Source organism: Malus domestica, chromosome 14, assembly GCF_042453785.1.
Source record: "Malus domestica chromosome 14, GDT2T_hap1".
Lineage (NCBI taxonomy): Eukaryota > Viridiplantae > Streptophyta > Magnoliopsida > Rosales > Rosaceae > Malus > Malus domestica.
Genome location: NC_091674.1, coordinates 6,108,646 through 6,132,542, shown reverse-complemented (window position 1 = coordinate 6,132,542; position 23,897 = coordinate 6,108,646). Strand labels below are relative to the sequence as shown.

General features: G+C 36.6%; 2 protein-coding genes across 2 annotated transcripts; both read right to left on the bottom strand.

The window, feature by feature from the left end:
* Positions 1–11,986: 11,986 nt before the first annotated feature.
* Positions 11,987–12,511, bottom strand: LOC103454320 (uncharacterized). The gene has a single exon (XM_008393919.2). It carries the CDS (start codon positions 12,509–12,511, stop codon positions 11,987–11,989), a length of 525 nt encoding a protein of 174 aa, XP_008392141.2.
* An 881-nt stretch (positions 12,512–13,392) lies between these two features.
* LOC103454321 (homeobox-leucine zipper protein HOX11-like) lies at positions 13,393–15,773 on the bottom strand. Its single transcript, XM_029092981.2, has 4 exons — positions 15,300–15,773; positions 14,478–14,800; positions 14,267–14,346; positions 13,393–13,963 (listed from the first exon to the last, which is right to left on the bottom strand). The coding sequence occupies exons 1-4, from the start codon at positions 15,586–15,588 to the stop codon at positions 13,627–13,629; spliced, it is 1,029 nt and encodes a 342-aa protein (XP_028948814.2). The 5' UTR covers positions 15,589–15,773; the 3' UTR covers positions 13,393–13,626.
* Between the last annotated feature and the right edge of the window lie 8,124 nt (positions 15,774–23,897).

The following is a 23,897-nucleotide window of genomic DNA, read 5'->3' as shown; positions in this document are numbered from 1 at the left end:
ATCAAGGATGATGATGGAAAGGTTCTTGCTACAGAGAACGCGGTTAAAGACAGATAGAAAGGTTATTTTCATAATCTTTTCAATGAATGACATGAAAGGAGTGCTTCTTTAGGGGAGTTGAGTAACTCAGAAGAGTGTAGAAACTACTCTTTTTATCGTCGAATCCGGAAGGAATAAGTGGTTGTAGCTTTGAAGAAGATGAAGCATAGAAAAGCAATAGGCCCAGACGATATACCAATCGAAGTGTGGAAAGTTTTGGGAGAGACAGGTATAACATGGCTCACTGACCTTTTCAATAGGATTTTGAAAACGAAGAAGATGCCAAATGAGTGGCGAACGAGCACTTTGGTGCCTATCTACAAGAATAAGGGCGACGTACAAAATTGCATGAACTATAGGGGTATTAAGCTAATGAGTCATACAATGAAGCTCTGGGAGAGAGTCATTGAGCATAGATTGAGGCAAGAGACACGGATTTCGGACAACCAATTCGGGTTCATGCCAGGGCGCTCAACCATGGAGGCAATCTATCTCTTACGAAGATTGATGGAAAGATATAGAGATGGGAAAAAGGATTTACACATGGTCTTTATAGATTTGGAGAAAGCGTATGATAGGGTCCCAAGAGACATTCTTTGGAGGATTTTAGAGAAGAAAGGAGTACGAGTAGCATATATCCAAGCTATAAAGGATATGTATGAAGGAGCAAAGACTGCCGTAAGAACTCATGAAGGACAAACTGAAAGCTTTCCCATAACTGTAGGATTACATCAAGGCTCATCCTTAAGTCCTTACCTTTTTACGTTGGTAATGGATGAGTTAACAGGACATATTCAAGATGATATTCCTTGGTGTATGCTTTTCGCAGACGATATAGTGTTGATAGATGAAACTCAGGAAGGGGTAAATGCAAAGCTTAACCTTTGGAGAGAAGTGTTGGAATCTAAAGATCTTCGCCTAAGCCGATCAAAGACAGAATATATGGAGTGCAAGTTCAGTGCAAATGGAGGCCAAAACGAGTTAGGGGTGAGGATCGGAGATCAAGAAATACCAAAGAGCGACCGTTTTCGTTACCTAGGATCTATCTTGCAAAAGAACGGAGAATTAGATGGAGATCTCAACCATAGAATACAAGCTGGATGGATGAAGTGGAAGAGTGCATCCAGCGTGTTGTGTGACCGCCGTATGCCACTGAAGCTCAAGGGAAAATTTTATAGGACGGTAATAAGGCCGGCAATGCTGTATGGCACAGAATGTTGGGCGGTGAAGCATCAACACGTACACAAAATGGGTGTAGCGGAGATGAGGATGCTTCGTTGGATGTGTGGGCACGTGAGAAAGGATAAGATTAGGAATGAGGATATCCGAGGTAAAGTAGGAGTAGCCGAAATTGAAGGAAAGATGAGAGAAAATCGGTTACGGTGGTTTGGACATGTGCAAAGAAGGCCTACTGACGCTCCGATTAGAAGATGCGACTATGGGACAGAGGTTCAGGGCCAAAGGGGTAGAGGAAGACCTAGGAAAACTTTGGAAGAGACTCTAAGAAAAGACTTAGAGTACTTGGATCTAACGAAGGACATGACACAGGACCGAGCACAATGGCGTTCTAAGATTCATATAGCCGATCCCACTCAGTGACTTGGATTTTCCAAGTCTCCAACCGAGAAGTTTTCCTCACTCAGGAAATTAAGGGAACACTACCTCAACCTACATGCTCCACTCACAAAGCTTCAACAAAAGAAAATTCAAAGAACTTAGCGAAGAAGGCTTTGGTGTAATTAACACAATACGTTGAACTGAAGGAAAGCTTATTTATTGATATCCCCGATAAGCTACAAATATGTACATATACATAAGTCAAAATAAACAAACAAGAGGGAGCCTTCACAAAGGTTGCTTAGGAGAAGTCTCAGCAGTCGGTAGAGCCCCAGAAAGAGAAGGCACCGGAGGGGGATCATTCGGAGCCTCAGTACTGGACAGAACCCTAGAAGGATGAGGCATTAGAGGTTGATCATTTGTACAGCCCCAGAAGACGAAGGCAATAAATGCCTTTGGAATAAACCCACAAATCTCTGATGATCAAGTAAAACCTGACCATCAGATTCCTTCATCTGGTCAAGCTTCCTCTTCATGTTTGTAGCATAGTCGTGTGCGAGCCGGTGCAACTGTTTATTCTCATACTTGAGCCCTCTAATCTCCTGTTTGAGATTCATCACTTCAGCCGCCAATGATTCAACTTGGCGGGTTCGAGCAAATAGGCGTTGGGCCATATTAGACACAGAACCTGCGCACTGAACACTGAGAGCCAGAGAATCCTTAATAGCTAACTCATCAGACCGTTTGGAAAGTAGTCTGTTATCTTTGGGAGTGAGAAGGTTCCTGGCCACCACCGCAGCGGTCATATCATTCTTCATCACGGAATCCCCAACGGTAAGAGGACCAGTAGGGGAGATGAAGGATGGGCGCCATATGTTGTCTGGAGAAGGCGGAGCTGCCTCTTCAACAAGGTTCAAGTCAAAACGACGGTCGGAGGGGCCAGACATTTTCAAAGGTGTTGAAGAGAGAAGAGGTCGGACAAATCAAGATCTTAGAAGTGCAAGAATGGAGCTTCTACTGGTGGAGATTCAAGTGTGCTTTGGAACTTAATGTCAGCCCCTATAAAAATCTGCACTCGACAGAGCTTCAAAAATCGAAGAGGCACCTGCTCAGAAATCGAAGAGGCGTTTGCTTTCTCAAAAGCTAGGCTGCTCAGATTCCACGAGGGTCGATCTCAGAAATCGAAGAGGCCTTTGCTTTCTCAAAAGCTGGGTTGCTCAAAGACCACGAAGGCCGATCTCAGAAATCGAAGAGGCGCTTGCTTTCTCAAAAGCTGGGCTGCTCAGAGACCACGAGGGCCGATCTCAGAAATCGAAGAGACACCTACTTTTCCAGCCTTGTCAGCACCTGTCACACGCACACTCAGCTTTGCGAAAATTATGGGCATTCTGTCGAAGACTTCTGGTGAAGTAGAAAGCGCATGAGTCTTACTGTTCAATCACCCACTCCCCACACGCAACAGTAGCTCATGGGTACCACAGATAACTTTGCCAAAGTTCTCTGCCAAAGTTGAGCACGTGAAGCTTGCAGCTCTCACTACATCGCTTTAACCAAGAAGGGTAAAAGAATAGCAAAGAAACAGCACTAACAAAGTTTAGACACATAAATTTTGAAGGTCTAGCTACCATATTATTACCCACAAGGGTAAAGGAACAGTACCACTGCTGGATAATTGGAAAGTCCCTGTGTGTCAACCTCTGTGCTTCGTGGCAAGGTAGACTAGCAAACATGCCCAACCTTTACTCACATTCGAGAAAACACTCCCAACAAGATTGCTTGCTCCAAAATCGAAGAGGCACCGTCCTCCGAATCTCGAGAGCCAGACTCCCAACATGACTACTTTCTCAAAAATCGAAGAGAGGGTAAAGGAACAGTACCATTGCTGGATAATTGGAAAGTCCCTATGTGTCAACCTCTGTGCTTCGTGGCAAGGTAGACTAGCAAACATGCCCAACCTTTACTCACATTCGAGAAAACACTTCCCACAAGTTTGCTTGCTCCAAAATCGAAGAGGCACCGCCCTCCGAATCTCGAGACCCCCAGCATGATTGCTTTCTCAAAAATGGAAGAGGCATCATTCTTCGAATCTCGAGAGCCAGATCCCCGATAGGATTGCTTGTTCGAAAACCGAAGAGGCAACACTTTCCCAACTTCAAGAGCCGGATCTCCTTGGATAAAGTTGTCTGTAATCTTCACACGCAACATCACCTTTCCAGATACCACAGACCATTTTTTCAAAGTGCTCTGACAGAGTTAAAACATGTGAAGCTGGCAGCTCCCACTACCGTGCTATGACCAAGTAGGGTAAAGGAATAGCATTACTACTTGTTGTTAAGGAGACTCCTATATATGTCGACCTCCATCCCCAACGGACAGGCAGACCTGCAAAAATGCTCAACCCTTTCTCATATCTGAGAGGGCACTCTCAACGAAGCCTTTCGAAATATTCAGCTTTCTTTCCCCCCGATAATATCTCTGCAAACAAGCTATACTAGAGCAAGAATATCTCATATCATCAGGGTTAAAAGCAAGAGTATCCCATATCATGCTTTTTCCCTGTCTTTTCCTTTGGCCTTGTTCTTATCTGCAAGACAAGGAGAAAGAGAGCAATCAGTCAGCACTTGGAATCAAGCTTCCAGCCAGGAACTGACTGCCTGGAACCCCTTACCTGATTACTTACCTGCCATTGCTCTCGAGTACTCATCTTCAACATCTTATGCTTCCAGGAAAGATACCGCATCTGCCTGAGGAACAGATTGGGCAAGGGAGAAGGATACAAGGAAGCATATGGAGACAAGTGAAACAGCACACGTGCCGATACATCCATTACTCTGTCAAAGCAAAAGTATCCCATATCAGCACGGTCGAACGTACTCTAGATTTGATGGACTTGTTTTGACCCTCAAATTCTTCAGTCGGCCTTATACTCTGGAGGAAACCAGAAAACCCTCCAGCTCAGTTCAAGAATAAGCCTGTGGAAAGTTAATTCTTCAAAAGCAAAAGTATCCCATATCATCTCTTCTCATTTTCTTTTCTTTATCCTTCATGCTGCCTGCAAGATAGGGAAAATGTGAACAATCAGCCAGAGCTCTGATTGCTTACCTTGTCTGTCACCTCTTTCAGCAGATCATCTAGCTCGGCGACTTGGGGGACTCCTACTACATGGTTTGTATCGCGCTTGACCAAGCCTGAAACTACAAGTAAGCTTCAAGTGAAATTGATACATTACCTTGTGCATCTCCACCAGTTAAAGATACCATCCCTGGATGGAGGAAGAGTACTTCCAGAGAAGATGCCACATCTACCTGTGAGACAGATAAGGCAAGTCAAGACGATACCGCACTCCGATACTTAGAAGTTTCGTGATTACGAGATCATTCTCCCACAATATTTCCTAATGTCATTTGTACTAAATCATTCACTTGTACTCACTAAAGGAGAGCTTGAACCTATGTACTTGTGTAAACCTTTCACAATTAATGAGAACTCCTCTATTCCGTGGACGTAGCCAATCTGGGTGAACCACGTACATCTTGTGTTTGCTTTCCTGTCTCTATCCATTTATATACTTATCCACACTAATGACCGGAGCAATCTAGCGAAGATCACAAAAAGCGACTGTTTTCGCTACCTAGGATCTATCGTGCAAGAGAACGGAGAATTAGATGGAGATCTCAACCATAGAATACAAGCTGGATGGATGAAGTGTAAGAGTGCATCCGGCGTGTTGTGTGACCGTCGTAGGCCACTGAAGCTCAAGGGAAAATTTTATAGGACGGCAATAAGGCCAGCGATGTTGTATGGCACAGAATGTTGAGCGGTGAAGCATCAACACGTACACAAAATGGGTGTGGCGAAGATGAGGATGCTTCGTGGGATGTGTGGGCACACGAGAAAGGATAAGATTGGGAATGAGGATATCCGAGGTAAAGTAGGAGTAGTCGAAATTGAAGGAAAGATGAGAGAAAATCGGTTCCGGTGATTTGGACATGTGCAAAGAAGGCCTACTGACGCTCCGGTTCGAAGATGTGACTACGGGACAGAGGTTCAGGGCCGAAGGGGTAGAGGAAGACCTAGGAAAACTTTGGAAGAGACTCTAAGAAAAGACTTAGAGTACTTGGATCTAACGGAGGACATGACACAAAACCGAGCGCAATGGCGTTCTAGGATTCATATAGCCGACCCCACTTAGTGGGAAAATGCTTTGTTGTTGTTGTTTGTTGTTCCTTCATGGAGGCGAACAAACAAAATAAATTGTTGTGGGGGCGAAAAGGTATTTTATTGGGGAGGCAAGTACTAAACCGAGGTCTTCGGTGGCGGGTGGGCAATGGTGAATCGATTAGGATGGCTAGTGATCCATGGCTTCCTAAGCCTAATTCGTCCAAACCGGCGATGCGGAATGGAGCTACTAATTTAAAGGTATGTGATTTAATTGCCTCCGATAGGCAAGGGTGGAAAATGGAGGTGATAATGGCATTGGTGGAACCGGAGGATTTGGAGTTGATTCAAACTATTCCGATTAGTAGAAGTGGGTGCAATGATAAAAGAAATTGGAACTACACAAAGAATGGGAAGTATTCGGTGGGGTCGAGATATTATGTAGCGGTAGAACAATAGAGAGTTTGGTCGCAAATGGGGGGTTGCATGTCGAGTTCAAGTGGTTCGTTAGGAAGGGTGTGGAAGAGAATATGGAATCTAGCAGTACCGAATTAACTTCGGTTTTTTTATGTGTGAGGCATAATTTGGAGCGACGGTGGATTAGAGTTATGAATAAGTGTGAACTCTGTGGTGGGCTTGATGAAACAGAGGTTCACATTTTCTTTGGGTGTGAATTCAATCATGTGTTTTGGTTTGGAATGTCAGTGCATATAGATATGGTGGCTATGGGGGTGTAGGATTTTCTAGAAGGATGGCAGAGGATAGTGGAGCGTACAGAGAAGGTGGAAGATGCGGATTGGATTTTGCAATAGGTGGTATTTGGCTTCTGGTGTATTTGGAAGTATAGGAATGAGGCTGTTTTTAAAAGAACCAGAATCCTACCTCATGTTGATGTTGAGCTTTGGAAGAAGCAAGTTGAGGAGTTTAGGGATGCTATGGTGGATTCGGTATTGGAGGGAAAGGAGCATCGGAATTGCAGGGGGTACGGATTGGGGGGGGGGGGGGGGAGATTATCGATGGCAGAAACCCATCTTTGGTGAATTGAAGCTAAATTATGACGCAGCATGGAGGAAAGACACAAAGGTGGGTGCGGTAAGATGGGTGTTGCGGGATTCCTAAGCTTGCGGGAGGGGTGGGTGGGGAGGGATTTGGATCCTCTCCTGAGCAGAGGTTCTGAATCTTGCTGACCAAGCAACACAGACCGTTAGATCAAAATCCAACAGCTACACACAGGGAATCCTCTAAAAGTTATAATAATTATAGCCGTTGGATTTTGATCCAATGGTCCGTGTTGTTTGGTCAGCAGGATTTGGACCCTCTGCTCCGGAGAGGATCCAAATCCGGTGGGGAGCGATTTCGCCTATGGACTATAGGACTTCATGGCACAGGGGTGTTGTTATAAAAACCATGGGGCCCAAGACTCGAAATTGTATACCACATTTGGGCAATCTGTAGCCAACCGCACTAGTTATGCATGATTTTAATTTTTAAATGCATCCAATAACAAACGTAAATGGGAAGACATATTTGCATCTAGAGACAAGATTGATGTGGAATATCAATTTAGATCCGTAATAGGTTTGTTGTTCTTGATTATGATAAGCAATGGCTCTAAAAAATGAGTATTCATGTGTAACCAGAGACGAGTAAATCTTAAAATGTGTTATACTTGATAATAACAATCAACAAGTTAAGAGTTCGTCTGATAATTTTTTTTTTCAGATTTTAGTTTCATTTATGCTTTTCAGAAAATTGAAAATTGAAAATTTGTTCGGTAATTATTATTAAAGAAAACCTTACATCTATCCATAGACGTTATTATAGGCGCAACGGACAGATGTCCCCACTCATTTTCTGTATAGAAAAAACAAATATGTACTACATGTCTAAGTAACATACCCCGTTAATAACCACTTATATGAAATAACATAATCTTGTTAAATTGACAACACCCCACCCAGGTTTATTGACTACCCAACATACAAAGACCTAAAAAAAATTATTTAATGATTGTGACATTAGATGGAAGAGGGGTATCAATGATAACATGGTTACATACAGCGACAACCGTATTTGATAATATAGTGAGTTGTCTTTGGTAGTTTAAATTAACGAGTAGTCAGACTTGTTATTCATATTCTTTAGATTTATTTTTTGTTACTTTATTGTTTAAGGATGCCGCAATGAACAAAACTTTTGGCTCGTTCCTGGACCTACCCAAATGTCCTCATACTATCGCTCTTCATGAATCAGTAGTCATGCTTTGCTTGTCTTGTAATTTAACGTCATAGTTTAGGTGTTTGACTTGTAATATAACCCTTGAATTTAGTCCATACCGACTACCATCTCGTCCTTGCTAGTATTTTGTAGGGGCTTTGCTGAGCACATCATTTACAGCTAGCTATCGGTTTTCCATCACTCACACATCAATTTTAGTCACTCATCCAACAGCTATTGGACCAAATTTCACACAAAATACGTTTGTTTAACTTGCTTTTCAAGCATTATTATGTATGGTATTATATGGTCCGATTTCGATTGATTTCTCCATGTCCTTTGTTTAATTATTCAATCATTTATGGATTCAATGCATATATTTACACGACTTTTGTGTTTTATTGATCACCACTATATTTTCAACCCTCCATCAATCTTTATCCTTGCATGTTTCACACGTTTGTTCTTGATGCCACAAAGTCGGGATAAAGTTTCTGTGCAACGTTACATTACTATATAATGTTATTAATATAATCGTGTTAATTATAACAAGTGTATTGATTCATTAGTACTATATATTATTAGGTTCATGAAATATCAATTATGTCCCACGTTTATGGAGTAGGATTATCTCCTCTCCTATTACCATTCCCCTCCATCCCCTCCTCTCACACTTTTTTTTTTCTTATTCTCCACATAAAAAATTCAAAACAAGATGTAGATTAGCATAATCACAACCGTTTAAATAGGAGGGGATGGAATGGGAGAGAATCTCACTCCCTCGTTTATTCCTTTTATTAAATATGTATTAATAGCACCATATAGTGTGATGAATATCGACAACCAAAATTCCTTAAAGTTTTTTTCACTCACGCCTCAATGTGATGAGGGAGGTGTTTATTTTCTACTCACAACAAAGTTAGGATTTTCGAGTAGTGGCTCCATCATTATCCCCAATATATCGACAAAGAAAATAAATCTTTATCCTCCAATAACTCATCAATGACAAAAAAGTGTTGATTGATATAAACATAAAAATAGAATTAGAGAATGAGAGAGCATGAATCTTCTAAAAAAGAAAGTAAATAAGTATAAAATGTTAAGAAGACTACATTTTTGTATTATATTGATATACTATTTGATATGATAAATGATGTTCACATGTCACATCAATTAATGAATTAATATCATTAAATGTTGGTTGTATATATCTTTTTTACTAATTGGTTGTATATAGCACTTGTCACATACAATACATTAATGTGGTAAAAATATGCGGTGTTCCTAACATTATTCATAGAATGAGAGAGCAAAAATAGTGTTACCCAAGTTTTTTTTTTTAAATAAAATTACTATATTAAAGGGAAAGGGAACAGTTTGAAACTATTACAAATATTTAGAAAAGTTACTAGTTTTGAAACCGGAATGCATGAGTAGAAACTAAATACTCTATGTACTATGATATTGGACCACAAAAATCGTTACCTAAGTTCCAAAATAAACTAAGAATGTGGATAACATCAACACATCAAATTTACTATACGTAATCATAAATAATGATAAGATGATGAACAAAAGGATGACACACAAAACTTAATCGTGAAGAAAAACAAAATTCCTTTAAACATGTTGTAGAAATTATGGGTCATATTGGTGTCTGGAATAATGGTTTTGTCAATGTCGTTCTATATTAAAATAAGTTCCTTCATCGCAATGGCATCTAATCAACAAATAATGACAAGACAAACCACAAGATAGGGTTTAGGATGACATTAAATTGACAGTTGTAGTTGAACGATCGTTATGGTTGACAAAGAATCTCAAACAGATAAAATTAAATACAATTAAGCTAACAAAAAATATGCAAATTTGAAGTTTGCATCTTAACTTGAAATCGCTTGAATTTTCCATGCAACGAGATGAAGATGTAGATAGTATATTTTGTAAGGAAAACTAATGAAAAGGGTTTGAAAACTTTGAGTTTTAACGACAAGAACAAAATAAATGGTAAAGTGAATAGTACCAGGTTCAACTTTTTAATATAAAAATATGATTTGTCGTTAAAATGAACAGTCCGTAGACTTATCATTAAAACTCCCTATTTTGTATCTTAACATGCAAGTTACCGCACATCTGTTTGGCATGCTTTTACACATTGGAGGCTATCCTCATTCGCATCTAGTGAAACAACGACTTATCGTCTCCATCTTCAAGATCAGATGAAGATCCACCTCTCATCCAAAACACACAAGTACCAAAATACAAAAGTGTATTATGAAGACTAGATCTTCATCGAATCGACCAGATATGCTAAGTGAAATTTTGGGAGAGGTTCTGAGCTCCAATAAGACGATGAAAAGTTGCAAGAGACTATATATTGTTCTTGGTTTGAAAAACCTCTTGCTGTAAATGGAGGAGTTCGACATGAGGATTTAATCTAATTGGATAGTAATTTTGACATTCATCATTTTTTCTTCTAGACTCATTGATCTTTGTGTTTGCCTAATTATAGATTTTCATTCGATTAATTCAATCTCGATCCATGAAGAAAAAAAAATTACAAATGCCTAAACTACATCCAACTGTTGTCTCCAATAACACATCTTCTCGAAGGACAGGCCAAGCCAAAGATCTTCCACAAGCATGAAAGTATTTGTAAGTGTAGCCTATCATCATAGGATATCTCAAAGCAAGATCTTCCATAAGGCCATCTCCAACCGAAGGGTCCAGAAACCCGAAAATAGCCTGAAAATCGTCTCCAACCGAGGGCTAGGTCATAGGGCTCGTGGGCCTTACGGAATCTGAAAGGGTCAAAAGGCCAACCGGCTAGCCCAATCCAACCAACTAACCAGCCCTAGGCTAGGCCAAAAATTCTAGCATTCCTGTCGGATATAACCGACAAGAATATAAATATATTTCTAGGCCAAATTTCAAATGCAACGGCTAGTTAACGTCAGCTAGCCGTTATTTATTATTATTTTTTTTTTTACAATTTTTTTAATTTTATTTTTACACAATTTTTATCCTATAACTTCTATTTTTTTCTATATCTTTCTATTGTACAAAATTTGTTTTATATTTTTTTTAAATTCTATTTTTTTTCCTATAACTTTTATTTTACAAAATTTGTTTCATATATTTTTTAAATTCTATTTTTTTTTCCTATAACATCCTAAGCCATTATACAACATAAATTAAATTAAGTAACATGAAACAACATTAAACAATATGAAACAACATTAAATAATATTAACCAGCATAAAAATTATATAACATAAAACTTAAACGCATACTCCAAGCTATTTTTGGCCAAAGATGTGTAACAAGATCCTGTTGTAGGTACTTATTTGTGGCACGAGAACATATCATTTTATAGCGTATCATGTACTTATTTATAGAGATACTACCAGTTCTTGGATTGAAAGGCAAATTAGGCCTATCATATATATTTTGCACGAGCCCTTCTTTACCTATTTGGATCTTCTTGGTCATCATCAGACTCTCCATCAATATACTCATCTCGCTCATCCTCCACTATCATATTGTGTAATATTATGCAAGACATCATGATAGAGTCCAAATTTTCTCGACTCCACCCTCTTGCAGGTTCGCTAATGATCTTCCATCGTGCTTGTAGAATACCAAAAGCTCTCTCAACATCTTTTCGGTATGCCTCTTGGTGTAAGGTAAATAACTTTTCCGCATCATTCCTAGGGTTTGGAATTGCTTGGACAAGTGTCACCTACTTTGGGTAGACATCATATGCCAAGTAATATCTCATATTGTATTGACGGTCGTTGATGTATGAGTCAAGTTGAGGTGCTTTACCTTCCATCAGGCGATTGAAGAGGGGTGAACACCCAAGAACTGTAATATCATTTTGGGATCCAAGGACTCCAAAGAAAGCATGTCAGATCCATGTGTCATATGAGGCAACCGCCTCTAGCACAACAGTTAGCTTTCTCGACCTTCTGCAAAAGCCTCCTTGCCATCAAGTGGGACAGTTCTTCCAATCTCAATGCATGCAGTCTAATGACCCTATCATGCCTGGAAACCCACGGTCTTCAACTTTGCGAAAGAGCCGATTAAGATATTCTTGATTTGGCTCGCGGAGGTACTCGTCTTTGTACACTTGAACAATTGTGTCGCATAATTGTTCAAGAGTATCAAGGTATGTAGACTTAGACATGTCATGGGCTTCATTCATCGAATCAGCTAGGGAGCCATAGGCCATCATTTGGAGTGCAATAGTAACCTTTTGATGAGGTGAGAAACCAGGGCGGCTTGCTCTGTCCCACTTATGTCGAAAGTATAGATTGACCTGGTGAAAATCACGAAGTAAACGCTCGAAGATATGACGCCTCATCCGGAAGTGACGTCTAAAATCCTCTTCTGTGTACACCGAATTGGGGTTAAAGTAGTTGTTCATCAGATTAGCATGTGTCATCGCTCTGTTTCGTGGTTTATAAAAGCGAGCAGCAACAAAGCCACCCCATTGAGGTTGTTCCTCAGTTGGCCGACACACCATGGACGCAGCCATGGCTGTTACTCTATTTTGTTTGTTACGCCTTACTTGAACTTCTTCATCAAACTCCTCATCTCATTTGCGCCCATTTTTCTTCCAATTTGGAATTGGATAAGGACCCCCAGTTGGAATTCATTGCAAACTTGAATTGAAAGATATTGAATTGAAAATTGTGTGAATTATAGCCCAATATCCATCCTTTTTATAGCAAAAAAAAATTCAAATCCAACGGCTAGCTGACGTCACTTTGCTGTTGGATTTGAATTTAAGTTGTAGTTTTTGTGATAAGGCTCAAACGAGCCGTATGGCTCTTTTGCCCTCAATTAGAAATCGAAGCAAATATGACCATGTACTATTCATTAAAATATTAATTTCTTAGAATGCCAGAGGACTAAAACAAGCCCTCTAACTAGCCTTCGATTGGAGATGATCTAAGTATACTAGTTAACTGTCTAGTAAAGGAAATCTTTGGTTATTTATCGATCTCATGCAAAAGATCGATAATTTTTCAATTTATTCAAAACACGGGACGCACTAGTACTGAAAAAAAGTTTTATTTTTCAAATATCCAATCACTTGTATAATAACATGTGATGTAACACATCATGTGCTGAACACATTGAAAAAATTTTAGATAATGCTTGAAAGACTAAATTTGTAAATAAAATTTGAGAACATTTATCAACATTTAAGTAATCAACTTCCACATTATTTTGTTTACAAATTTTATCTACAAATTTAATCTCCCTAATATTACCCAAAATAGCAAAAGATCGATGGGCAAACATTAGTCATAAATGTAGCATACGTGGGAAAAGGATCATTAAAATATAAGTAACTAAGTTTGATATCCCTCTCAAAACACATAAAACACAACAAAACCATTTTAAAGGGCATTTCTAGCAAAATCGTGTCTAATTTCCTCATCAATAATAAAAATATATCATATCACCCTTTCCGTCTATGGTTTCTAAAACTTATAAGGAGAAACCACAGAGACAAAGATTGGGAAAACCAAACCTAAAAATAAATAAAATAATTAAGAGCAAAAGACAATAAAACCCAACTCCAAGCCAAAATATATACAAATGGAATGGAGAGAGCAGGATATCAGATTCTATGTTGACATGTCATGCAGCTGCACCTTGATGCTGCTGCTGCATGTGGACCTGAGCAGCAAATGGATTTAACCTTGGCTGCTTGTTCTGAGCAGACTTTATGTTGTTGTTGGTGGTGGTGGTGGTGGTGGTGGGGGTGGTGGTGGTGGTGGAGGCAGTTGTGACCACGCGCTCACATGAGGGGCACATGGTGAGTGTGGTGGCAGGCAGCTGCATGTAGAAAGGCTGAGAGGTCTTCAAAGCTCTTAATTCTTGCAGTTCTTTTTGTAACCTCCTATTCTCTTCTGTCAGTGTTTCACAGCATCTCTTTAAGTACTCGCAATCTACTTCGGTCTGCTTCAGCTTGGTCCTGTATAATTGTTTCATCATTTTTCCAAACAAAAATTAGTAATTTAAAGAAGGCCAACTAATTTAAAACATAGGAATAAAATGTCAATAGTTCGTTACTTTTTTTTTTTCAAGGTAAAACCAAAATTTTCAGTCTGTAAAAAAAAGGGAGAAGGATTTGCAGACCGAGAGATGTGCCAAATAGTGATTTATGAGATAATATATAAATTTCGGTTTACGCTAATTTCAAGGTGTGATCACAAGTGATTGTTTGAAATGAGAAAAAATTACATAAAAGAGAGACAGAAATAAAACAGTAGTACACCTTGCTCTTCGATTCTGAAACCACACTTCCACTTGGCGAGGACGAAGATTCAACTGTTTAGCAAGAGCAAGTTTTTGCTTCTGCAAATATTAAAAAATGGACCAACAAACAATTAGTCAAAAGCAAAACAGGAGAATTGTTTACTCTCTGAAGTTCAAAACAAAAAACTTTTAAGTATTCTTTATTTTATTTTTTTGTTCCCTTGACTTACAGGATTGAGAGTGCTGTGCTCTTTGAAGCTCTCCTCAAGAAAAGCCGATTGATCTTTAGAGAGCCTGAGTTTCTTCCGAGTCGACCCGTTCTCCTCGTCATCGCTCGCTCTGTCTGCATCGACCTCCATATCTCTTTTACTCGATCTTCCTCCACTTCTCATTCCAAAATCCATCTGAAACGATGAAACCGTGCTGTTCGGAGATGATAGCGGCGCCGCCGTATCTTCTGCCTCTTCAGCCGAGGCCACCACTCCAGGCATCCGGTTCACATCGAACCCTATTCCCGTTCCATCTGATGAACCGGCCGGTTCAGACACAGCCACTGTAACAAAATCAACCCAATATGACAAAATAATCACAACCCATTTAATCCCAATTTGTAAAATTTTGGGTCGTGCTCGGATTCTAAGAAAATTAACCGGATTAAAAGAAAAATGAAAATTTTGCGAAGTGGTTTTTAATTGGAAAATACAAATTTTCTTTTCACTTTCTTAAGTTTGGGTGCTTAATTAGGAAATCAACCCCATAAACAAAGAAGGAAATTCTACCAAGTCGGTTTTATTAGAAAGTACTTAGTTTAGAGATTTTCCTTTTCAGTTTGTTGAGTTTCCCAGCAACCAAACACAAAATAACATTGGAAAATCATTTGTGAAAATCATATTTCTTTTCATGCACGGTTTATTTATGGCCTAGATCGAGTAAATCAAACAAGAATCAATGGACAAAAATAAACAGATGCGTGGACGAAAAAGAATGTAATCATTCCCAAAACATATAACAAAATAACAAAAGCTAAGATCTCATGGTGAAGTTGGTCTTACGATTATCAGTAAGCCATGGGAAGCTAAGCTGAGAAGAAGCACGGCTACGAGGAACTGGAGCAGAAGGTAAGAGATTAAGCTGAAGAGGTGGATCTGATGAAACCCTACTTCTTCTTCCTTCCTCTTGATCATAAACTTCATGGGTGCTCTCTCTGCTACTCTCATCCGATCTTGCAGCACTCCCCAAGCCCATGCAAAACCCTAGATCCTTGTTGCTACCAATCTTTGGAGCTTTGTCAAGGAACAGAAAAGGCTTTGAAGCATCCCCCAAGCTCAGAGCTAACTCCATTTTTTGCTGTTGAATAACTTTTGGTGGGAATGGAAGCGATGAGAGGAGTTTAAAAAGAAAGCCAAAGCGAACAAGTCTAAAATACTAGTAGTCTTCCTATCCAGAATCTTCTGTTTTTATTGTGTAAACACAAACACAGTAGAGATCTCTCTCTCTCTGAAACACTCTTTTTTCCCTTTTTATTTGTTTTTTGGCTTGAGAAAAAGAGTAATTGACCGACAAATCCAGGTTGACAAACGCACGTGAATGTATTTAATTATACAACGGTTCATGCACGAGACTAGAGAAAAGAGAGGGGTCGGACGGCTCGGGCCAAAATAAAGGGAGGTAGATTGTCTGCTCTTCTGTTGCCGTGATCTTTCCATCTTTTTTTATTTATGTGATTATGGTTGAATCACGTCAATATTTTATATTAATTTTTTAATAATTATAATAAGACAAAAAGTAATAGAAATATAAAATATTGACGTGATTTAACCGTGACCGAACAAATATAAAAAAATGGGAATGGCACGGTAACAGGAAGGCAGACAATCAAACTCTAAAATAAAGCACACATTTTATCCTTGGTATAGTCAAATTTTCATTACGTGTACTATATGTATGAAATGTCTTCCAATACAAACTGCATTTTCTTGTTAGTTTGTGGGAATCACACTAAACAAATTGTTTTTGATAGTTGTTATCCAGACTCTGAAATAGTTCTCTCACGTTGCTCTTAACCAATACAAATTGAAGAAGAAATTATATATAAAGACTGTTTCGTAATACTAATAACATGTTTCATTTTTTTTTTTTTTTTGAATTTAGTAACATGACCTAATATGCAATGCATGTTTTGTACTTATGTTGTTATTGTTACATTGTGAAATGACGAAATCAGGGGTTGTAGAATTCTCATTTTCGACCCGGTGAGAAATTCAATTCAAACATTAAACTCGGGTAGAATGGAAAGATGAATACCACTACTAGTGTTGTTCTCTTAAGGTCTTTATTTCGAGGACCTGTGATGACTAAATGCATATTTGCCACAAAATTATATTAGTTTAGATATAAAGGTTTAAACTATTTGACAACTTAATGAAGCAAAACAAAAAATGAGTTTTCTAATCATTTATGAATTTTAAGTTAGTTTTGCTTTATTAAGTTGTTAAATATTTGAAGTTTTTTAATTTAAACTAATATAATTTTGTGACTAATATAGATTTAGACCTCACAAATCCTTGAAACAATGACCATAGGAGAGCAGGACTAATACCTCTACACCAACATATACCTAATTAGTACTATATGAAAATATGATTTTACACATGTTGAACAAGTAAAACATTTTCTAATGTGCAAGAGTGGTCTCCAACAAAACCATTTGTGATATAAATAACTGTAAATTTAGTGTCGGAGAAAGAAAAAAAATGTGTCAATCAAAGACTTAAAAATTGAAATCAGTTTGACTTTTCTGCTGAAAATCAGAGGAGCACACTATACCATACGTAATATTATTTGTATTTCTCTATTGGTCAAGATCTGTAACCTATCAGACCTTTTTAATGGAAGCAATTTCTATTTTTCACAAAAAAATATGAATTAGTTATGTGACTCACTTTATATTGAATTTCAATAATTTGAATTATTTATTTTGTAAATCTTGATTCATAAATCATTCTTACAAAAATTCAATTCACTCTCAAACTATTTGCCTGTTTTAATTATCATGATGAAATCTCATTGTTTATTTTATAGAAAGTGTATGTCAATTTCTTTGAACTCAATTAGATGTCTCAAATATTTCCAATTTAGCTAATATTTTACAAAAATGATCTATAAGGTACAACTTAAAAAATAAACGATTTAAATCATTGAAGTTTGATATGGTATAGACCCCATAACTAATCCCTATTTTTATTGAAAAGAAATAAAATTCTCTTCTTTTAAAGGCATCCTGTAACCTTGATATATTTATTTGGTCGAAGGCAACAGAATGTTTTATCCAACAAAATAAATTATTGGCAGAATCTGTGCCTTGTTTATTTATGTGATTATTGTCTCCCATAGACTAAATTATTGTTTCCTTAGCAAACAAGGGCCACGATTATCATGGCCTTAATCTATGAAAAGCAATCAATTAAACATAATATAATTCAAGAGGTGGGATGATGGGTAGAAATTTCTAATTATTGAGAAACACAAGTCACAGAAATATATTATTTCACGAATTATAATATCAATGCACGAAAAAATAATTATATCGTCTTGGTTTTATTTTGAGAGTATAGTAATAAAAAAGAATTAAATTCACATATTATAATTTGACGAAATCAGCATCTTATCGGGATCATATTTTGAGTAGATCGCAAAATTGATTCGTGGTGGAGGCATGTAAAATTGATTTATTTATCGTTATCATGATCATCATCATCATGATGGTAATATGAGGGGAATGATGTGTGTGTTCTTGCCAAACGCAATAACACAGAATACACAATGATATATGCACAGAATACACAATGATATTTGTTAGGCATGCACTGTTGGGGTTTTGTTCGTATTTAAATGATAGCCAATTAAGCTTAAAGTGGTTTTTGCAGTTTCCCAAGTTTTTTTCTTTATTTCCTTATCATCAGTGATGACGCAATTTGAAATGAAATGACTCTGTCGCTGGTGGCTTTGGACCGCTGACTCACCAACCGGGCTCCAAACGCAGCAGACCGATGCAACTTTACCTACTTTTGTAGACGTAACATCCACCCAATACCTAATACTGGCACTGGTCTTCGGCAACCAAGCACGCTGGTTTGTTTGATGGTCGAACGTGTAGGATTATAGGAGCAAAACATTGGGAATTTGGGATGGCATTAGTCAAATTGATCACAAATAGGATTTCATTTTACTGCAAATATGTTCTTTTCTTTTTCTTCAAGCCTGTCGCACACTAAAATTACTTATTTTTTATTAACGTTACTTTAAATTGATCAATCACAATACAAGTAATTACTTCGCAAACAAAAAAACAACTCAAAAAAATTTGTTGATAACAAGAGTTTTGTAATGAAATTTATTAGTCGTCATTAGATAGGAACATATCCTTTGAATTAAAAGATAAAAGAGAAATGTTAAAGAGATTCTTTATGGGCTCTTCGTCGTCTCATGTTTTTTACACAAGTTCTGTGTCAACATTATAAAACATTATGCAAAAAATTATAAAGTGTCGGAAAGTCCTGAAAGTCTTACTTTGAGAAAGTCTCTTCAATATTTCTTAAGATCAAAATTCGAATTTGAGTGTAAACAATTCAACACACTACTCTAGTTTAACCTGATTAGTCACTCTTTTTTAGTCAATTTAATTAATTGCCATGTATAATACAAGGGACTAACATGTTAGACAAGCATATAAAGGAGACATAAGTGTAGATTTGACTATTATAAATGTGTTTTTGTGTAGGCAGACAAAGTGATCATCTTTTACCATTCCAAGAGAAGTCCTTTTTCGTTAATTGCTTTTTTGTATAGTTTATGGGGGCAAGCTGCTTTTGTGTCTTTTAAGCAGCTTGGCCTTGCCTTGGTGGCGTGGTCATAGCTTTTTATGGCCATCAAAACATTGAAACTACCGTAAAAAAAAGCCATGAAAAAGGGTATCCAATGGAGTGTACATTATATACTAGCTGCTCCTAGCCTATTAGGGTTTTTTTTTTCTGCAAAAACAAACTCATAAAAAAAGTTTGGGCAAACTAAATTTCACTCTTAAAAGTTTGACGTGATTTTCAAAATCGTTTTTGAAGTATCTATTTATGTCATTTGTCAGATTTGAAGCAATTAAGGTTTGATCAGAAAATTAATTAACAATACGAGAAGTAGTTCAACTAATTATAAGCATACGTAAAGTTTTTTTTCTCATTACTGTGAATTTTATTCTCAACAAAATTAATTGTTTAATTCTTCATTAAATTAATGACATAATTAACGTGAAATTCTTATTTGGTTTAACATATAAGTCACATTTGACCAAAAAAAAAAAACTCAATCAAATTTGATGGAGGATTCAAATAGGATTATGCTATTCACACACATTTTTTTACCTCATACTCAATTTTTTATCATTAAATCAAATGAGTTGAAAAAAATTAATAAAGAGTGTATGAAAAATAAAAAAAACGTATACGAATTACACCACCTTCAAATATTCAAAGAGATAAAATGTGTATATTAACGTAATTTTAAAACTTAAAGATTGAATGTGAAAAAAATAGAAACTCTAGCTTTATTTGCTGAGATTTCCTTTGTTTGAAAATCATCTCAAACTTAAAAAAAAAAATAATAATAATAATCTCAAAAGTGAAAGTGTAAATTGTTTTTTATTTTCATTTTTTGGTGTTTGAATTTTTATTTATTTATATTTTTGAAGTTTTGTGATGTATTTTGTGGTCCCACACGCGTGGGTTAGCTTTATAAACAAGTCGTAATTAAAATACAGATGGAGAGGAAGAGGATGTGACCGGGTCAGATATGTCATGCTTTTGGGATCATTGCAATAATTGAAGTCATGCAGGCTTTAATGATAGGTTTGAGAGGGAGAGATATATATGTGAATTATTGGGTGGGACCCTTCGTGCTGATAAACCGTGGCATAAAGTAATGCATGACTCCATGGAAAAAGCCCCACGAACAACTACCTCTCTCTCTCTCTCTCTCTCTCTCTCTCTCTCTTCCCCTTCCTACATTCCCCCCTAATCACCAATTTGACAATGATAAGGTTTAGACCATTTCAGTGATTAGGTCAAGAATACCCACTGGTTCTCTGCCACGTGGCAGTATTTAGTAAGCAATCATATTAAACATGACACCTTTCGATGATGATTGTTGTTTTGGTTACTAAGTGGAGACTAATGAAATATGATTGAGTTACGTCAGCCAATCGGCTAATTCGACATAAACATAATTCGTTTGTCATATATATATTTAATTTGAATCTTTTTATTTATTAATGAAGAGAAATATAATTAAACTGTAATATTAATTAGTAAATAAGTATTGAACTTACGACTTTAAAAAATTATTAAAATATAATATATAACTAGTTCAATGACCAGTTGATCATAATTAATTAACAGTCTATCCTCCTTTTAAGAAAGTAAATGTTAGAAGTAAGGTATAAACAAAGAGAGAAAAGAGAGATTGGAAGGAGAAATATAAGTGTTCTTTCTTTCTCATTAGATCAGTGCCTATTTATAGGTTTAAGATTTAAGTAGAAAGGTCTTAACTAATTATATATTACGTTCTGATGCAGAAGTGAACAACCACATAATAAATAATATTTACAAATGTAGCAATTTTGAGAATTGCATTATTATATGTATCACGCTTGAAATATAATTTTTTATTTATTCAAGGTATAGTAGAGTTGGTATGAAAAATAATTGAGTTTACTAGATAATGGATCCTAGACAGTTGAAGTGAAATACATAAGAGAATAATCATCATATGTCCTAGAGATTAATAGTATTATGTTATAATTAACCACATTCTGTGGTTGAGCATAATTTGATGAACAAAATCAAACATCTGCCGTAGTAAAACTATATAATAATGTGACACATGATCACGACCATAATCAAAGAGAAGAAAAATTGGTAAAAGCCATAATTGGATTTTCTAGAAGGACGTTTGTTGGACCTTTTACTTGTATTCGTCAAACAAATATAGATATTTTCTCAAGTAATATTGTTAGATGATTGGTCCTACTTAATTAAAATATCAAACTTAAGCAAATCATCTCGTGGCTAAGCTTAGATTATGCAAACTTTTATGGGTTAGTTTAGGAAAAGATCACACAGTAAAAAGGGCGTAATTTAGGGGACGCCCCTCTATTTGTTCATCTTGATCTATTTTTTTATAAAACGATATTATCTACACTAAGAGAGTGAGGAGTGAGTTAAGCCTCACAATGTGCTAGCAATAATATGGTTCAAAAATGCATTTGATAAGAATCGAACCTAAAACCTCTCACTTATGACTGAAGAGGAATATCACTAGACCGTAGTACTAAGTGGCTGATCTTTTTTATATATCCTTAGTTGCTTGGTCAGATAAGGAGGTGAGGAGATAAAGATTTAGTCCAAACCCAAGAATCCGATATGGATTTGTGTTTTCTGCACTTAGAATTCAAACCTTTGATTCAAGATAAAGAATCATAGAAAATATTGGGTGGAGACTAGTAACAAATTGATATATAGTCAAAGTATGAATAGATTGTTTACTTCCCGGTCCTGCAAGGCTTGCGATTTTGCCAATTTGGTTGTCTAAACTTGGGTTCTCACTTAGCTAGCTACTGCATGGGATAGACATTGCCTTAACCCTATTTAAAAGGGAATGCGTAGTTCTTGGTAGTCAAGGAATGATGAGTTTGTGAATCCCTTTTGATCATGAGAAAGGTTTTTAATCCTTGTGAAATGCTTTCTTTTTCGCAACTAGAATTAAAATAAAGTTCGGATTTCCATTATGAATTACTCATCTGTTTACTAATCATATGGGAACTTAAAATATAGGTACGGCCCATGTAAATATTAGAAATCCAACTCCTAATTTTGGAGGAATTTGAGTACTCGTGGGTTGAGTTTTTGTGGAGAGACAACCCATCATAATTTCAATTTTTTCTATCATCATTATACCTTCAAACTATTTTTAATATTTAAAGTTTTCCCCTAATTTATGTAGTATATAGTTTAGTAAACAACTTTGATGGGAATGAACTTCTGCTCAATCCAATTCTTCAACAATCGATTACGAAATAGCAATAATAATGTTACAACTCTATCCCAATGTGGTCTAGTGATTGAAACCCTTTCAACCTATCATCCTTGCAAATGTTCAGCCAAAATCCGATTCTTTAACCATATGATTAACTTTGTGATAATTTTGGTGATTAAATGAAACAATGGGTTCATCTATTGTTTTATAATAATTAAGTGTTGGAGCAAAAAATTTCGAATCCTCCCACAGTAATCTTGTAGCCTTGTTGAGAAACTGGACACCAATCTTCACTTGTCATTAATGAGAAAAGAAGACATGTAAGAAAACACTCTAACACTCAAGTCAAATTTTGTTCAAATTATATTATTATACAATTTCCTTCACCCCCTTATGCTGGTGTAATTATTGGCCTTTTATAGGCAATGAATTCCTTGAGCTCCAAGTCTCATTTCCTCAACTTTATTTCATGTTACATGATAGTGGGTGCACGTTGCTTAATTGTAGGTTCACTCCTAAATTTATGACACATGGGAAATTACTTTAGCCTTATTTTTTCACCTAGATGGCTAAAAAAATTCTAATATTATTTTATTTTTTTCACGAAAACATTTTCAAATTTTGGGTTCTAGAAAGTAGGCGGTTTTGATTTTTAGATCAAATCATCGATAAATTGATTCAATCCTATTTGTCTACCTTCTCTAATCACTATATTCAACTTGTTTGCGAATCACAATTATCACATGGGCAACTCTCTCTTGAACATTAACTTTCTTTTTATTTTTAATTATACTATTATTAGGGGAGGAGAATTCTAAAATATTACAATAATATAGTGAAAGAGAGAGTTTCGAACCTAGGATGCATATGTAGAAACCCAATACCTTATTAACTAGGATATTAAATCACTTGGAACCTTGAACATTAACTAAATTCATGTATCCTCTTGAAATTTTTTCTTAGGACTAAAAGATGACTTAGTTGGGTTGGGACTTCTTCAAGTTAAGTGAACATTAAGAGTGATTTTTTTTCTTTTGCCACTCAGTACTACGATGTGGTGATATTTCTCTTCACTTGTAAGTGAGAGGTCTTAGGTTCGAATCTCGTAAATGGTGAATTCGATACCAAATTAGGTTGCACATTGTGTGATTTAGCCGAACTTCCCTTCCTTTTAGTGTGAAATATATCATTAATCAAAACAAACATATATAATGAGGTGTCAGATAAGCACATATTTTTCTAACTCTTGATAAAGGGATAAATGCGCGCAAACCTATGGTTCTCTCGTTACCAAGGAAGCCTTTAAGGTTAGGGATCCCCAATTTTTTATAAAAATAGGGATTAGTTGTGAAGTCCACATCACATTGAACTTTAACGATTTGAACCGTCTATTTTTCAAGTTGTACCTCATAGATCATTCTTAAAAATATATTAGCCAAATCGGAAATGTTTAAGACATCTAATTGAGTTCAAAAGAAATGAACGAATACTTTTTTATATAAGAAACAAAGCATAATCGGATAAATGGTCCCCGTGGTCATAAGGTATTTCGGATGATAGCCCCTGTG

Coding starts and splice junctions, on each gene's coding strand:
- LOC103454320 (XM_008393919.2), bottom strand. CDS start 12,511: ATGGCTGCGTCCATGGTGTGTCGGCCAACTGAGGAACAACCTCAATGG.
- LOC103454321 (XM_029092981.2), bottom strand. CDS start 15,588: ATGGAGTTAGCTCTGAGCTTGGGGGATGCTTCAAAGCCTTTTCTGTTC. Junction 14,347..14,477: donor AGCACAGCACTCTCAATCCT/GTAAGTCAAGGG, acceptor TAATATTTGCAG/AAGCAAAAACTTGCTCTTGC. Junction 13,964..14,266: donor TTTCAGAATCGAAGAGCAAG/GTGTACTACTGT, acceptor ACAATTATACAG/GACCAAGCTGAAGCAGACCG.